Below are 18,185 nucleotides of genomic sequence, written 5' to 3' on the forward strand. Positions count from 1 at the left end.
CCAGCTGGCGGCCACAATGTTGTGGTATTGGTTGGTCACTTTGATCCCACCTCCTGAGTTTGTCGCCAAGATTCAGAAGAAGCTCGTCTACTTCTTCTGGGCCAAAAGGAATGCACTGGGTCACTGCTGCGGTCCTGAGTCTCCCACTTAGGGAGGGCGGTCAGGGGCTGGTGTGCGCCCACACCCAGGTGGCGACTTTCCACCTTCGGACCCTGCAGCGATACCTATGCGTTGAGGATCCTCCTAGATGGGGTGTGCTGGCGAAGTATTTCTTCCGCCGGCTGCACTACCTGAACTACGACACGCAGCTCCTGTTTATCACGTTGCCAGGTGGCCACACGTCTTTGCGGGAGCTGCCTGTCTTTTACCAGGATATAATCAGTGTCTGGAATATGGTTGCCTCCTGCCGGTGCTCTCCCCGTCGGGGGTGGCAGCCGTCTTGCAGGAGCTGCTGCTCAGGAATCCGTTCCTCCGGTGTTTGCTTCGGCACCTTGCGGAGGAAAGGGCCCTGGCCGGTAAGGTAATCAGTCAGTGATGTCCTAGATGGCGCTGGGGACACTGGCTGCACAGATGGCCTTGCGGCGTGTCCAGGACGTGGACACCCCCATCCAGGCATTGAAAGTGGCGCTCTGCCCTGACTCCTTGGGGTGTGGAGCCATCCCGTCCGATCTGACCCCCGTTCAAGCGGAATTTCCTCATCGGCGTCCGGCCCCGAAACCTCCTTCGGGGGGCTGTGCCTCACAACTTGAGCCGTCTCCGAAATTCCCTTCGTGTCATTTCACTCTGCACTGAGGGATTTCCTGTATGGGCTGCTCCTGCACACTCCACTTCCTCGCCCGGACACACCCTAGTGTGCCATCCTTCTGTCCAGCGGAGGCCCCCAGTGGAGGGCTCTCAACATAGGAACAGGAGTAGGCCATTCAGCCCCTTGTGCCTGCTCTGCCATTTGATAAGATCAAGGCTGATCTGTGATCAATTGCTGTTTGCAGAAGAGGTGTGTGTGCGTGCGTGCGTGTGAATCTACTCTGGGATCCTCCCGTGTGCCATTGGGGACCTGGGCTGGGGAGTGTTGCATGGAGCGGTTACGCCATTTCACTGACTCCCAGACTGCCTGCAATTTCTGCGGCCTGGATGAGTCAGTGTTTCATTCGTTCACAGGGTGTGGGAGGCTGCAGCCCCTGCTTGACTATTTAAGGGGGCTGCTCCTCAAGTTCTGGTTGCACTTCAGTCCCACACTCCTGCTCTTTGGCCGCTGGCTGAGGAGGGGGGTGGGCGGGCAGGACGGTGGACATCCTCGTGGGCCTGTCCAAGGTGGCTATCCACAGGTCCAGGTTAGACGTGGCCCGTGGGGGCGGTCGCTCCGACTGTCTGCCTCTCTTCCGCATGAATGTTGTCCAGGTCTTGCTGCAGGTGGGCACAGACTGCTTCGTTATTTGAGGGGTTGCAAATGGAATGGAACTGAACACTGTGCAGTCATCAGCGACCATCCCCATTTCTGACCTTATGATAGAGGGAAGATCATCGATGAAGCAGCTGAAGTTGGTTGGCTCGGACACTGCCCTGAGGAACTCCTGAAGCAATCTTGCTTTGTGCTAGGTATGACTCCAGCCACTAGAGTTTTCCCCGATTCCCATTGACTTCAATTTTACTAGGACTCCTACATGTTACTCAGTCAGATGCTGCTTTGATGTCAAGGGCAGTCACTCTCCTCACTTCCTATATATCCTCTCTTCGATAAGGAGACCCAAACTGTACACAGTACTCCAGCTGCGGCCTCACCAAAGCCCTCTACAATTGTTTTAAGACTGCCTTACTCTTGTACTCCAACCCTCTTGCAATAAAAGCCAACATGCCATTTGCCTTCTTAATTGCTTGCTATACCTGTGTTAACTTTGTTTCTTTTGAGGACATCCAGATCTCTGAACATTTAATAGTTTCCTCACCATTATTTTTTTTTATTCTCACTACTAAAGTGAATAACCTCACATTTCCCCACATTATACTCCATCTGCCACCTTCTTGTCCACTCGCTTAACCTGTCACTATCCCTTTGCAGACTATCCTCCTCACAGCTTACTTTCCCACTTAGCTTTGTATCGTCAGCAAACTTGGATACATTCCACTCAATCCCTTCACCTAAATCATTAATAGCTGAGGCTCAAGCACCGATCCTTGCAGCACTCCACATTACAGCCGGTCAACCTGAAAATGGCCCCTTTATCCCTTTTCTATCCATGTTAATATTAACCCCATGAGCCCTTGTGTAACAATCTTTTATGTGGCACCTTATCGACGATCCAAATATGACATCCACTCGTTCCCACCTCGAACTCTAATTTGTTAAGCATGATTTCCCTTTCAATAAACTAGTGTTGACTCTACCTTAATGATCTAAGTGCCCTGTTACCACTTCCTTAATAATGGATTCCAGCATTTTCCCAACAACTGATGTCAGGCTAACTGGCCTGTAGTTCCCTGTTTTCTCTCTTCCCTCCTTTCTTGAACAGAGTGGTTACATTTGCTACCTCCAAACCACTGGGACCATTCTAGAATCTAGGAAATTTTGGAAGATCATAACCAACGCATCAACTATCTCTGCAGCCACCTCTTTTTAGAACCCTAGGATGTAGGCCATCAGGTCCAAGGGATTTTTCGGCTTTTAATTATCAATATAATTGTTATGCTTACAGCAGCCGCTAGCTCTTTGAGCAATGGTCTTTTGTGAAAGGAATCATGCTGTGAGTGATAGCAGTGCATAAAATTTTGGCTGATCAAAGTGTAAATTGTCAACTGCCCGACTATAGGCAGTTCATGCAAAGAATTCTCTTCAGATGGTTGGAGAATATAGTCCTTACCAACTAGTTAGTTAATGGATGCAATCCCAAACTGCCTTCTGTTCCTTGTGATAATCCTCATGCTCTAGAAGATACTATTAGCATTTAAATGCTATGCATGCAGGGAGAAAGGCTGATCAAGGCTGAGGCAGTTCAGGAGATTTGGTATACTATAAGAGGGTCATAGGGAATGGAAAGACAGTAATTGTCCAACATAGCAATCAAACTGTTAAGGTTTATTCCTCATTAATTGGAATGAATTATAAAATCTCGACTCTGAGCAGTTGATAGAAGTAAATAAGGCACCTTGTACCTCAGATGCTCATGGTTCTTTTGATGAGGTTCCTGAGGTACAGACTGAAGTAGATCAAAGGCTGAACAGTGGTAATGTCAGTGATCAAGAAACACGTGACAGAGCTATCCCATCCACAGAACAATTACCCAAAGTGGGTACACTGGTAACATATGTTCCAGAGAGGACTAACAAATGAAGAGATGCAACAATTTTGGGATGTGCAGGCAAAGCTACTGGTAGGTTTAAATTATGGTAGGATGATGGTCATGCAGCAAGATCCATGGACTGGCAGAAAGGGGTAAGAGTGGAGTGTGTGAAAGCGGAGTACAAGTAGTGAGAGGGGGTCTGGAAGTGAATCTCACATCAGAAAATGTTCATGAACTAGAGATAAGAGGGAGATCTCTCAGCAGTATTCCCTACAGATTTAGAAGTGGAAGTAGAAGACGTAGCTTGACTAGGTCAAAGACCACAGAGCAGTCACGTAATGGAACTAGGAGCAGAAGTCCTCACGATCATGAAGTTTTGGTGGCTGCCAATAAACTTGAGGATAAACTAGTATGAGGCAAAACAAAGGGAGTTAGATAATTGGAAAGAGTTGTGTTTACTGAGATAACAAAGGTCAACCAGCTTTGGTGCATAGATGGGTTTGTACTGAAAAAATCCTTGCAGATGGGACTTAAGGCTGGTAGCTAGGGGTTTTGAAGAGAAACTGGATGATACAGATGTTTGAGTGGATTCTCACTGCTGGAATGGTAATCTTAAATCTTTTGATCATGGGAGTGTAGGTCAATTGACAAAAGCCTTGGAGTAGCACATTCCACATTCTTAGAGTAAACAAGTTTCTCCTGAATTCCCTATTGGATTTATTAGTGACTATTTCATATTTATGACCTCTAGTTTTGGACACCCCACATGTGCAAACATTTTCTCTATGTCTACCCTATTATCTTAAAGGCCTATCAGGTCACTCCTCAGCCTTCCCTTTTCTAAAGAAGAGCCCCAGCTTGTTCAGCCTATCCTGACAGTTCTGGTATCATCCTCGTGAATCTTTTGTACCCTCTCCAATGCCTCTATATCCTTTCTAGAATATGGAGACCAGAACTGTGCACAGTACACCAAGTGTGGTCGAACCATGGTTCTATACAAGTTTAACATAACTTAACTTTTCAATTCTACCCCCAAACATCAACTGTGGAAAACCATGATCTATTGGATATAAGGCAAGATACTCCAATTGGTGTCAAATATCTTGCTCTGGGCAGACAGAAATGGGTTGCTTCATGTGCCACCAGGCACAGTAGACCAGATCTAATAACGAACCAACCAGTCACTTCCAGTGAGAGAGAGTTTACAAGAATCTAAGAAAACAGATGTTGCGGGTTCAAGTTCCACACCAGGACTCGAGCACAAAATCTAGGCCAAGGGTGTCCAAATTTTTGTATTCGTGGGCCACATAGGCATATATGCTTAAGTTTTGGGGGCTGTCCAAAATTTAAATCCAGGTCACCAATAATTTGCGTATATGTGACATTGCTGATACTAACAGATCTTGGAGTTTTAATGTTGGATTTGTGCATCAATGAAGCAAGAAAGTTAAAACAACCATTTCCAAATGTCAAGGCCTACAATGTCCTGGCCAACATTTAAACATATTATCTGGTCATAAATTGACTGCCGTATTTCCAACAGTAACTACAGCCAATGAAGTACTTTTGAAGTGTAAAGTGCCTTGGGACATCCTGAAAGGCACTATTTAAATACAAGTTCTTTGTTTCACAAAATTCACACCTCACACTAGCGAGTGTAAATAGGATTCTGTTTCCAGGGCTGCGAGGGCAGCATTGTCAGGGCTCAGGGTTATGTGTAGCCCTGAGATTAAGATTGACCGTCTAATGCAGTACTGAAGGACTGCTGTGTTGTCAAAGGTCCTGTTCTTTAATGTTCATCTGAACAAGACCTCGGCATCACATTTCAGTTAAAGATCCCATAACACTATTCAAAGAAAAGCAAGGGATTCTCCTGCTCGACATTCCTTGGTCATTCATTTCACTGGAATCCCGCTGCATAAAGCCTACATAAGTCACTACACTTCAAAAATTAATTCACCATAGCTAATTCAAGCTTGAAATTGACAAAGTTAACCATAAAATAATAGCTGGAGGGACAAAAATCACAAACATGTAATAACCAAACACCTACACATATGTAGCTAAGAGAGAAACATCTCAAAATAGGACTTAACAATGTACCAAGAGATTTCTGAAGGAGTTAAACCTTTAACTCTACTCGCTTCCCACATTGCCACCGCCACACCCCTTTGGCCTGACCATCATGTGATCTCAGGTCTCCATCACCAACAAGTCTCTGGCCATTTTTGCACCTTCTTTCTTTAACATAACTTGTCCCAAACCTCATCCTCTGACTCAGCAGCCCTGGGATAGGGACAGCATTAAAAAGGATTCAGTCAGGGTCCACACCCCTGATCACTATTCAGAGCCATTGCTAGAAAGTGCATGCCATTGATGAGAGCTTGGCTATGATGCCCTCCACAGTTGAGTAACCTCAGTGTTCAATTCAGACTTGAACAATGACTATTTGGGAAAGATACAAGAGGGCTGCTAGCACCCACTGAACGCCAGCAAGAGGGGAAGATATAATTTTAGGCAGGAGAAAAAAAGGCATTAAATCTATATTTTTTTTTTCGACGATCCATTTGACAAGCGCAGAAACCTATCACCATACTTAAGACTCCAAACCAAGCTCCTGTGAATTCCACAGGTCTAGTTTCTGTTTGCGCAATAAAAAGAGTGCAAACACTCTTCCCATACAGACATAGGAACAGGAGTAGGCCATTCAGCCCCTCGAGCCCGCTCCCCCATTTGATAAGATCATGGCTGATCTGTGATCTAAATCCATATACCTGCCTTTGGCCCATATCCCGTAATACCTTTGATTGCCAAAAAGCTATCTCTCAGATTTAAATTTAGCAATTGAGCTAGCATCAAATGCCGTTTGCAAAGAGTGTTCCAAACTTCTACCACCCTTTGTGTGTAGAAGTGTTTTCTAATCTCACTCCTGAAAGATATGGCTCTAATTTTTAGACTGTGCCTCCTAGTCCTAGAATCCCCAACCAGCAGAAATAGGGTAGATAGAGAGAAACTGTCTGTTCTCCTTACTCTAGAGAATATAACCCCAATTTGTGTATTCTCTCCTCGTAACTTAACCCCTGAAGTCCAGGTATCATTCTAGTAAACCTACGCTGCACTCCCTCCAAGGCCAATATGTCCTTCCGAAAGGTGCGGTGCCCAGAACTGCTCACTGTACTCCAGGTGCGGTCTAACCAGGGTTTTGTATAGCTGCAGCATAACTTCTGCCCCCTTGTACTCCAGTCCTCTAGATATAAAGGCCAGCATTCATTAGCCTTATTGATTATTTTCTGCACCTCTTCATGACACTTCAATCATCTATGTACCTGAACCCCTAAGTCCCTTTGGACATCCACTGTTTTTAAACTTTTTACCATTTAGAAAGTACCCTGTCCTATCCTTTTTTGATCCAAAGTGGATGACCTCACATTTGTCTACATTGAATTCCATTTGCCACAGTTTTGCCCATTCACCTAATCTATCAATATCCCTTTGTAATTTTATGTTTTCATCTACACTGCTTACAATGCCACCAATCTTTGTGTCATCGGCAAACTTAGATATGACACTTTCTATGCCTTCATCTAAGTTGTGAATAATTGAGGCCCCAAGACAGATCCCTGCGGGACTCCACTAGTCACATCCTGCCAATGTGAGTACCTACCCATTATCCCTACTCTCTGTCGCCTTTCGTTCAGCTAAATTCCTAACAAAGTCCGTACTTTTCCCTCGATTCCATGGGCTTCTATCTTAGCTAACAGTCTCTTAACCAAAATGAGAGAACGTAGATGCAGGTTGGCAAGAGCCAAGACTCAGAGACCCTTTTCCTTTTTTCTTGTCCCCTGCTCAGGTATGAGCAGGAATGCTGCTGGGGTTCAACCAGCTAAAATCATAGTCTCCAAACACAGAGCTTTGTTAAACTTCCTACTACTTGTACAGCCAGGACAACCTTCTCTTTGTATTCCAGCCCCCTTAAGATAAAGGTCAACATTGCAGTGGCCTTTGGAACCATTTAAGATAACAAATTAAGAGCATCACAAAAGCCATTTATTAGCACATTAAAGAGTATTAACTTAACTACAACTTTTCCTGCAACATTTTGGCACCAATACACTGGACACAGCACTGTAGCGAACCAGACACTCTGCAGTGCAGGTGCTGGATTTGAAAACATTTATCTTGATATGGCAGGCTTACATCATCAAGCTGGGCTTTAATAAAATAATTAAGACAGGAATCAAAATATAAATCAAAAGCAAAATACTGTGGATGCTGGAAATCAAATAAAAACAAAATGCTGGAAAAGCTCAGCAAATGAGGCAGCATCTATGGAGAAAGAAACAGTTAACGTTTCAGGTCGGAGACCTTTAGTCAGAACTGGAAGACGTCAAAGTTAGGTTTTTAAGCAAGTACAGAGCCAAGGAAAGGGGGGCGGGGGTAGGAAAGAACAAAAGGGAAGGTCTGTGATAGGGTGGAGGGCAGGAGTGATTAAATGACAAAAGGGATGATGGTGCAAGGCAAGGAGGGTGGTAATGGGTCAACTTAAGAAATAAAAGATTGGTCTAGAGTAGCTGTAAATGGCAACAGCAGAACCAGAACCATAACCAGCAGCTACAGTCCAATAAATTTTTTTTAATATTTTTTTTTTTTAAATGGGAGTAGTGGTTATGGTCTGAAGTTATTGAAATCAATGTTGAGTCCGGAAGGTTGTAAAGTGCTTAAACAAAAGATGAGGTGCTGCTCTATGAGCTTACGTTAAGCTTCATTGGAACAGTCTAAGAGTAACAGTGTAATCAAAAATAAATCTGCAGGCTAAAATTAGCTCCTTAATGTCAATTCAAACGTGAATATTAATGCATCAATGTGCTTCAAGAGCCCCTCAAGACACGCCAAATAAAATTGTGCATTTCATAGAATGCTACAGGAGAGGAGGTAGTCACTCGGCCTGTCGTGCCTGTTCTTTGAAAGAGCTATCCAATTTGTCCCACTCCCCTGCTCTTTCCCCACAGGACTGGAAATTTCCCGCCCCCCGTCAAGTATTTATCCAATTCCCTTTTGAAAGTTATGATTCGGCTTCCAGCACCCTTTCAGGCAATACGTTCCAAATCATAACTCACTGCTTAAAAAAATATTTCCTCAGGTCACCTCTGGTTCTTTTGCCAATGACCTTAAATCTTTGTCCTCTGTTTACTGACCCTTCTGCCACTGGGAACAGTTTCTCCTTCATGATTTTGAACACCTCTATCAAATCTCCCCTTAATCTTCTCAGCTCTGAGAGCAACCACAGTTTCTCTTGTCTCTCCAAATAATTAAAGTCTTTCATTACTGGCACCATTCTCTTCTGCACTCTCTCTAGAGGCCTTGACATCCTTCCTAAAGTGTGATGCCCAGAATTGAACACAATACTCCAGCTGGGCACTAGCCAGTGTTTTATAAAGGTTTAGCATAATTTCCTTGCTTTTGTACTCTATGCCTCTATTTGTAAAGCCAAGGATCCTGTATACCTTATTAACAGCCTTCTCAACTTGTCCTGCCACCTTCAAAGACCTGTGTACGTACACCCTCAGGTCTCTGTTCCTGCACCCTCTTTAAAATTGTACCATTTTGTTTATATTGCCTCTCCTCATTCTTCCTACCAAAATTAATCACTTCATATTTCTCAACATTAAATTTCATCTGCCCATTTCCCCAGTATGTCTAGGTCCTCCTGGAGTCTGGTACTATCCTCCTCACTGTTGAAATCATTTCCGAGTTTCATGTCATCGGCAAACTTTGAAATTATGCCCTGTATACCCAAGTCCAGATCATTAATATATAGCAAAAAGAGCAGTAGTTCTAACTCCGACCAGTGGGGGACACTACTGCACACTTCCCTCCAGTCTGAAAGACAACCGCTTACCACTACACTCTGCTTTTTGTCCCATAGCCAATTATGTACACATGCAGCCACTGCCCCTTTAATCCCATGGGCTTCAATTGTACTAAAGTCTACTACGTGGTACTTCAAACGCCTTTTGAAAGTCCATATACTCAACATTAACCACACTACCCTCATCAAACTTCTCCATTACTTCATCAAAGAACTCAATCAACTTAGTCAAACACTATTTGCCTTCAACAAATCCGTGCTGGCTTCCATTTATTAACCCATATTTTTCCAAGTGACAATTAACGTAGTCCCGGATTATTTTCTCAAAGTTTCCCCACCACTGACGTTCGCTGACTGGCCTATAGTTGCCGGGTTTATCCCTCACCCCTTTTTGAACAAGGGTGTAACAGTACCTAGCACAAAGGAAAATGGCCCCAAAACATTGCTGCAGGAGTTCCTCAGGGTAGTGTTCGAGGCCCAACCATCTTCAGCTGCTTCATCAATGACCTTCCCTCCATCATAAGGTCAGAAATGGGGATGTTCGCTGATGATTGCACACTGTTCAGTTCCATTCACAACCCCTCAGATAATGAAGCAGTCTGTGCCTGCGTGCAGCAAGACCTGGACAACATCCAGGCTTGGGCTGATAAGTGGCAAGTAACATTTGTGCCAGACAACGACCATCTCCAACAAGAGAGAATCTAACCACCTCCCCTTGACATTCAACCGCATTACCATCGCCAAATCCCCCACCATCAACATCCTGGGGGTCACCATTGACCAGAAACTTAACTGGACCAGCCACATAAATACTGTGGCTACAACAGCAGGCCAGAGGCTGGGTATTCTGCAGCAAGTGACTCATCTCCAGACTCCATATGACAGGCATAGCAAAGCAGAGGGGTTTAGGGAGAAAGCTGCAGAATGTGGGCCCAAGAAACTGAAGGCTCTGCCACCAAAGCCAGGGAGGTGGGTTGGAGGGAAGATGCAGAGGCCACATTGGATATCTGTTTTTAAATATGTGTCTGTACAGAGCACAGGGAACATGATTTTCAAGCAACTGCCATATTTGCCTATGTAACAACACTAATGACACTTCAAAAGTAATCCATCAGTTGTAAAACACTTTGGGACATCCTGATAACATGAAAGGCGCTTTATAAATAAAAATTCTTCAGGACTCGGCCAGCTTGGTAGTGCTACCGAGCCACTCTTGGCGATGAACATTGAAGTCCCCCTTCCAGAGTACATTCTGAGCCCTTGCTACCCTCAGTGCTTCCTCCAAGTGGTGCTCAGCATGGAGGAGGACTGATTCATCAGCTGAGGGAGGGCAGTAGGTGGTAATCAGCAGAAGGTTTCCTTGCCCATGTTTGACCTGATGCCATGAGATTTCATGGGGTCCAGAGTCAATGTTGAGGACTCCCAGGGCCACTCCCTCCTGACTGTATATCACTGTACCGCCACCTCTGGTGGGTCTGTCCTGCCGGTGGGACAGGACATACCCAGGGTTGGTGATGGAGGAGTCTGGGACATTGGCTGAAAGATCTGATTCTGTGAGTTTGGCTATGTCGGGCTGTTGCTTGACTAGTCTGTGGGACAGCTCTCCCAATTTTAGCACAAGTCCCCAGATGTTAGTGAGGAGGACTTTGCAGGGTTGAGTGGGCTTGGTTTGCCTGTGTCGTGTCCGATGCCGAGTGGTCCGTCCGGTTTTATTCTTATTGTGACTTTCTGTAGCGAGATTGTACAACTGAGTGGCTTGCTAGGCCATTTCAGAGGGCAGATAAGAATCAACCACATTGCTGTGGGTCTGGAGTCACATAGTCCAGACCAGGTAAGGACAGTAGGTTTTCTTCCCTGAAGGACATCAGTGAACCAGATGGGTTTTTACGACAATCCAGTAGTTTCATGGACGCCATCACTAATACTAGTTTTTTTATTCCAGATTTTATTAATTGAATTTAAATTCCCCAGCTGCCGTGGCAGGATTTGAACTCGTGACTCTGGATTATTAGTCCAGGCCTCTGGATTACTAGTCCAGTAACAACCACTATGCTACCGTACCTGTACTTCAACTACTGTTGACAACATTTTCCAAACTTAAAAGGCCCTAAGCTCTGTGCAAGAATATTTACTGCAGGTAAAACCCTGCATTACTGTGACTTGTGGAAGGGATACCACATCAAGAATCTGGTCGTTGTTCCTGCTGCACAATAATGTACAGTGCTCATAGCTAGTGGAAGATTGGTTTGTTAGCCTAGTTAATTTATTTAAATACACAGTTCTACTACCGTGATGCATTACAGACAGCTCCCTGTGTACTTCTTGATGACATCAAGTTACATAGAATTTTACAGCGCAGAAACAGGCCATTCAGCCCAACTGGTCTATGCCAGCGTTTACATAGGAACAGGAGTAGGCCATTCAGCCCCTCGTGCCTGCTCCGCCATTTGATAAGATCATGGCTGATCTGTGATCTAACTTCATATACCTGCCTTTGGCCCATATCCCTTAATACCTTTGATTGCCAAAAAGCTAATCGATCTCAGATTTAAATTTAGCAATTGAGCTAGTATCAATTGCCGTTTGCGGAAGAGAGTTCCAAACTTCTACCACCCTTTGGTGTGTAGAAATGTTTTCTAATCTCGCTCCTGAAAGGTGCGGCTCTAATTTTTAGACTGTGCCCCCTACTCCTAGAATCCCCAACCAGCGGAAATAGTTTCTCTCTATCCACCCTGTCTGTTCCCCTTAATATCTTATAAACTTCGATCAGGTCACCCCTTAACCTTCTAAACTCTAGAGAATACAACCCCAATTTGTGTAATCTCTCCTCGTAACTTAATCCTTGAAGTCAGGGTATCATTTCACCAGGGAAGATAGACAGATGTCAGCCTAATCTCAATTCTCCTTTATCACATTCAGGATGTGAGCAAGTGACATGTAGAGCTCTTGCCTCCTATCCATTACAGGCCTCCACGTTTCTGTATTACAGTTCCAATTAGTACAAACTGCACACTTGGGAAGATCAGTACACAGACTGGATTTTTAAAATCACTACATATAGCAGGAATAATGCAACAAAACATCATTTTTGTTTGGGATAATCCATGAAAGAACACTATTACAATTTCCAGGATCAAAACTTTTACTGGACATTCTTCAAATCAGTAACAAAAACTGAAAATGATTATGTACACAACAGTAAAATGTGAAATTAAACCTCCTCCACATTCTTGTACACGCAAGAAAAAATAAATACAAAAGTACTGGGGGGGTTCTACAGTATTCACAGACTACACAAACATCACTCACTGTTTATATCATCTGAACTCATTGATGCAAATGCTCTATGATATAGTCCTTGGCCTCTATTGTATAATCACCACAATCCAAATGAATTTGCAGTTTAAAACAAAATTTTACTAAATTATTAAATCCACTTATTGTACACACATTAAAACTTTTTCCTAGCAACAGCAAGCAATTACTAACCTTTCTGCTTGCTCCACCAAGAGATACCTTGGGCCGTGTTTTGAAATCGCCTTCAAAGCTGAACATGTCTGTAAATTATCCCATCTAGCAGAGGTACAGCTCCTAAGTGACAGATTATATTTCCAATGAAACAAGCGTTATTTACAATGAATAGTTTAAACCTAGATTACAAAAGAATGCACCTCAAAAATCAGTTGAATATAAAGCAAAATATCTTTACTATATAAAAGAATAAGTACACAATGGTAGCAGTGAACAGAAAAGACAGAGGACTCCCCCACCCAGAACAGGAAATTATCAATTGTTTAGCATGACAGTGCAAATTTACAACATATACTATTTTAGTTATACAAGTACAACATATACTAAACCACTGAAGGACACTAGCTTAAAATATCACAACACTCATTTTCTTCTCCGAGTCTTCAAATACACTTTATTTGAACTGGATGTAATTCTAAAAAAATCAACCATGTCGCTATACAAATATAAAGGACACACACACACACACCACACACACATACACACACACAAAGATTTTCAAAAATGAAATGTTGCTGCTCTGAGGCGTACGACATGCTAATGAATCACATCCAGTGTACTAAACCCAAATCTCTTGTTGGGAGTCTATGATAGCAGCAACCAAATCCGTGTAGTTTAAAAGAAAAAAAAGAGGGGGGCGAGACTGTTTACAACTACACAAGACGAGGGCAAAGATATATACCATCGAGCAAAGAGTGTTTTTCAGTGATTTGTAATTAAACAAACAAAAAGCCTCCTCTCTCTCTCTCTCTCTCTTTGACTGGGAATAGGCCGTGATGCCGAGGCCTGGCCAGAGGGAGTGAATTGTCAGCCTGTAACTGGGCTCTTTCCCCCCTCCCTCTCACCGACCCCACTTCTCTTCTTTCTTTATGACTCAGCAGGACACAAAAATAACTAAAACGCTGCTTACATTTAAGACAAGGGGGGCTTCTATAAAACATCTGCTGCACAAATACCCTGTAATTTAATAATTTTTTTTCAGAAACGGATTTTTGAAAGAAACACACACAAGATTTTTTTTTTTAAAAAGTAAAGTTAAGGAAAAGAAAAAGAAAAGACCATTGACAGAGCTCCTCCCCCTCTCTCTCTCTGTCTCTCTCTCTCTCCCCCCGGCCCGGCTTCTTTACCTGACGCACCAGCTGCCGTCTATAACTGAAACCAACTGCACACACGGAAGTAGTCACCGCGAGCTCTCGTTCCAAACGGCTCCTTGCCGGATGTCCCGCCTTCCCCGAGCGGTGACGCAATAAAGCGTTTGGCCAAGCCATTGGCTCAAACAGACGTCCATTTTACGCACCGTGCGTCACCGCCCCCCCCCGCCGTTGCGCCTTCAGATTCTTCCCTTTCTTCCTTTCCCGCTTCATAAATTTAATGAGCGTTATTCCGGCGACGGATCAAAATTCAGACGCAAGCCAAGCGAAACAAAGAAAAAAAAAAGAAAGGGTGTTTCAACCTTCTATTGTAACGCGGTGTTATTTGTGAATTGTTTTTTTTGTGCGGATTGTTATCGTTTGTGCGCGGGAGGGGGAGGGGGGGAGGTGGTGGTGGTTTCCCCTCCCCCTCCCCTGAGTTTGAAACCAACTGTATTTGGAAGCGATTGTCAGAGCGGCGGTGATGTCATTGGTCACGCAGCCGGAAGGCGGGGCGGGGCGGGGCAGGCGGGTGACCTTTGACCCACTGGTTTTTGATGACCTCTCTCCTCCCCTCCCAATCCCTCTTTCCTTTTCCCTTTCCAGTCCTCCCACGTTGTCGTTAAAGTGTTTTGCTTTGGATTTGGGGATGTGCAGTCTTCCAAATTCGGAGCGTACTAGCTGGGAAAGTGTCAACATATGCACTGGCTGGTGCATAGTTACTAAAGTTATTTGTGTGGTGACCCATTTCTAGTCAGGCTTTGGTCATAGAGGGTCTCCAATATCCAGAAGGTGGCAAACACATTTGACAAGCCTCATCACACAGTCTCTTACTTTAATTATTTCTAGAACCTCTAAAATTGCAACTCCTTTACTTAGCATTCTGATTCTCTTACAGTAGGCTTTTAAAATCCACACTTGTCTTTTAGCTATTATTTGTTTATTTCCCTGCTTTTTCTCCTCTTTTTAATGTAGTTGGTGTCCTGGACTGCAGACCAAGGCATTTTACCTAAAATTCTTAGTTTTAAAAAACAGATACATAAAGTAAATGTGTTACACTGCTTTGTATCACTTGTATGCTCTGGGACCTAAGGACATGTATTTTTTGTTCATTGTATCAATGTGAATACAATAACATGCTACAAGTGGAGAAAAACAACTGGACACCAAAGAGGAAAAACGGAGAGTACAGGGCACTAGACAAGGTCAACAAAGAGGTTTTAAGGAGGTTTTTGAAAGCATAGCACTGTGAATGTATACCTTTCAAGTATTTATTCAGTTCCCTTTTGAAAGTTATTATTGAATCTGCATCCACCATCCTTTCAAGCAGTGCAATCCAGATCATAACTTACTGCTTCAAAAAATTCTTCTCATCTCGCCTCTGGTTCTTTTGTCAATTACCTTAAATCTATGTCCTCTGTGACTCTTCTGCCCCTGAAAACAGTTTCTCCTTATTTCACAGCCTCACGTCCAGCTTTGGTGCCCTTGTCCCCATTAAAACCATTACTCTCTCTCAACCTGGCCATCCCCCCTGGCACGGCCCTCATCTCCATTCCCTTAAGTCCAAGGGACGCTGTCTTGAACATTTATGGCGGACGATTGATTTAGTCATTCATCGCCAGATCTGGCTGGACTACACAAAGCACTATCGGGTCCTGCTCTCCTCTGCCAAAACTGCTCACTATTCCAGGATCTTGCTGAAATGCAAAGATAACTCCCGGCTTCTCACTATAAACCGTCTTCTTAAACCCCTCTCCCCTGCCTCCTCCACCTTCACCTCCAACAACAAGTGTGAGGAGCTCGTGGACTTCTTTGTCACTAAGATTGAGACCATCCGCTCTGCTGCTCCTTCCGCTTCCCTCCCTTCCCCTAGCCCACCAAGCCAAACTTCCCCAAGGTTCCCCCCTGCACTAGCATCTTTCTCTAGTTTCTCTCCTAACATGCCCTCTCCGAGCTAATCTTGACCATGAGACCCACTTCCTGCTCCCTCGACCCTATTCCCACCAAATTGCTGACCGCCCAATTTCCCTTCCTTGCCCCCATGTTAGCTGATATTGCTAACGGTTCGCTCTCCTCAGGTACTGCTCCCCCTCCCCTTCAAATCTGCCATCATCACCCCTCCTCTAAAAACCCACCCTTGACCTCTCTGCCCTTGCAAACTACCGCTTCATCTCCAATCTCCCCTTCCTCTCCAAAGCCCTTTAACGTGTTGACGCCTCCCTAACCTGTGTCCATCTTTCGCACAACTCCATGTTTGAATCCTTCCGATCAGGTTTCCACCTCTGCCACAGTACTGAAACGGCCCTTATCAAAGTCACAAATGATATCCTGTGTGACTGTGGGAAACTGTCCCTCCTCATCTTTCTCGACCTGTCTCCGTCGTCCAGCTCCGTGGGACTGCGCTCGTCTGGTTCCATTTTTATCCAGTTGTAGCCTGAGAATCACCTGCAATGGCTTCTCTTCCCACTCCAACACCATTACCTATGGAGTCCCCCAAGGATCTAACTTCCTATTTCTCATCAACATGCTGCCCTCCTGCCACAAACTCCGTTCCCTAGCCACTGACTCCATCCCTCTCCCTGGCCACTGTCTGAGGCTAAACCAGACCATTTGCAACCTTTTCCTATTTGACCTTGAGATGAGCTTCCAACCACGTACCCACTCCATCACCAAGACCACATACTTCCACCTCCATAACATCGTCCATCTCCGCCCCTGCCTCAGTTTATGTGCTGCTGAAACCCTCATCTATGCCTTTATCACCTCTAGACTCATCTATTCCAATGATCTCCTGGCCAGACTCCCATCTTTCACCCTCCATTAACTTGAGCTCATCCAAAATTCTGCTGCCCGTCTCCTAACTCGCAAGTCTCATTCTCTCATTCACCCATCACCCTTGTGCTCGCTGACCTACGTTGGCTCCTGGTCCATGAATGCCTCAATTTTAAAATTCTCATCCTTGTTTTCAAATCTTTCCATGGCCTCATCTCTCTCTGTAGCCTCCTCTAGCCCAACAACTCAGATCTCTGCGCGCCTCCAATTCTTGCCTCTTGCGCATCCAGCAATTTTAATCGCTCCACCATTGGCGGCCGTGCCTTCAGCTGCCTAGGCCCTAAGCTCTGGAATTCCCTCATTAAACCTCTCCACTTCTCTCTCCTCCTTTAAGATGCTCCTTAAAACCTACCTCACCTGTCATAATATCTCCTTATGTGGCTCTGTCAAATTTTGTTTGCTAGCACTCCTGTGAAGCGCTCTGGGATGTTTTACTACATTAAAGGCGCTATATAAATACATGTTGTTATTGACTCTACCAACACCCTTCATGATTTTGAACACCTCTATTAAATCTTCCTTAACGTTCTCTGCTCCAAAGGAGAACAACCCCAACTTCTCTAATAAAAACAGAAACTGGTGGAGAAGCTCAGCAAGTCAGGCAGCATCGGTGGAGAAAGAAACAGAGTTAACGATTCAGGTCGAAGACCTTTCGTCAGAACTGGAAGACGTTAAAAGAGTTAAAGTTTTTGAGCAAGTACAGAGCCAGGGAAAGGGAGGGGAGGGGAGGAAAGAACAAAAGGGAAGGTCTGTGATAGGGTAGAGGGCAAGAGTGATTAAATGACAAATGGGATGATGGTGCAAGGCAAGGAGGGTGGTAATGGGACAGGTTAAGAAACAAACGTTTGATCAGGAGTAGCTGTAAATGGCAGCAGCAAAACCATCACCACTGCCCCCTTTATTCCATGGGCCGCAATCTTGATGATAAGCCTACCATGCGGCAGCAGATGAACCATTACCAGCACTAGCTGACAAAAAATGGGAGCCATGATGTGGAGATGCCGGTGATGGACTGGGGTTGACAATTGTAAACAATTTTACAACACCAAGTTATAGTCCAACGATTTTTATTTGAAATCTACAAGCTTTCGGAGGCTTCCTCCTTCCTCAGGTAAATGTTTACCTGAGGAAGGAGGAAGCCTCCGAAAGCTTGTAGATTTCAAATAAAAATCGTTGGACTATAACTTGGTGTTGTAAAATTGTTTACAAAAGAAAAAATGGGTGCAGTGGTTATGATCTGAAGTTATTGAAATCAATGTTGAGTCCGGAAGGTTGTAAAGTGCCTAAACGAAAGATGAGGTGCTGTTCCTCGAGTTTACGTTGAGCTTCATTGGAACAGTGTAAGAGGCCAAGGACAGAGAGGTCAGAGTAGGAATGGGAAGGGGAATTAAAATGGCAAGTGACCGGCAGGTCATGGTCACGCTTGCAGACAGAACGGAGGTGTTCAGCAAAGCGATCACCCAGTCTGCGTTTGGTCTCCGCAGTGTAAAGGAGAGCACATTGTGTGCACGGATATAGTATACTAAATTGATAGAAGTACAAGTAAAC

At 44.5% G+C, this 18,185-nt stretch overlaps 1 protein-coding gene across 2 annotated transcripts in view; it reads right to left on the reverse strand.

Annotated features, from left to right (window-relative positions):
* ube3c (ubiquitin protein ligase E3C) overlaps positions 1-13,863 on the reverse strand; it is a 199,220-nt gene extending 185,357 nt beyond the window's left edge. The window contains exons 1-2 of one of the 2 annotated variants that reach the window (XM_068008212.1): positions 13,803-13,863; positions 12,634-12,735 (exon numbers count right to left, since the gene is read on the reverse strand). In XM_068008212.1, the coding sequence (XP_067864313.1) occupies positions 12,634-12,699 (66 nt within the window). In that variant the 5' untranslated portion in view covers positions 12,700-12,735; positions 13,803-13,863. Of the gene's footprint in view, positions 1-12,633; positions 12,736-13,585; positions 13,779-13,802 lie in introns of those variants that run through there. The other variant, XM_068008216.1, reaches the window with a different exon arrangement.
* Positions 13,864-18,185: the final 4,322 nt, after the last annotated feature.

This window comes from Heptranchias perlo, chromosome 2 (assembly GCF_035084215.1).
Source record: "Heptranchias perlo isolate sHepPer1 chromosome 2, sHepPer1.hap1, whole genome shotgun sequence".
Lineage (NCBI taxonomy): Eukaryota > Metazoa > Chordata > Chondrichthyes > Hexanchiformes > Hexanchidae > Heptranchias > Heptranchias perlo.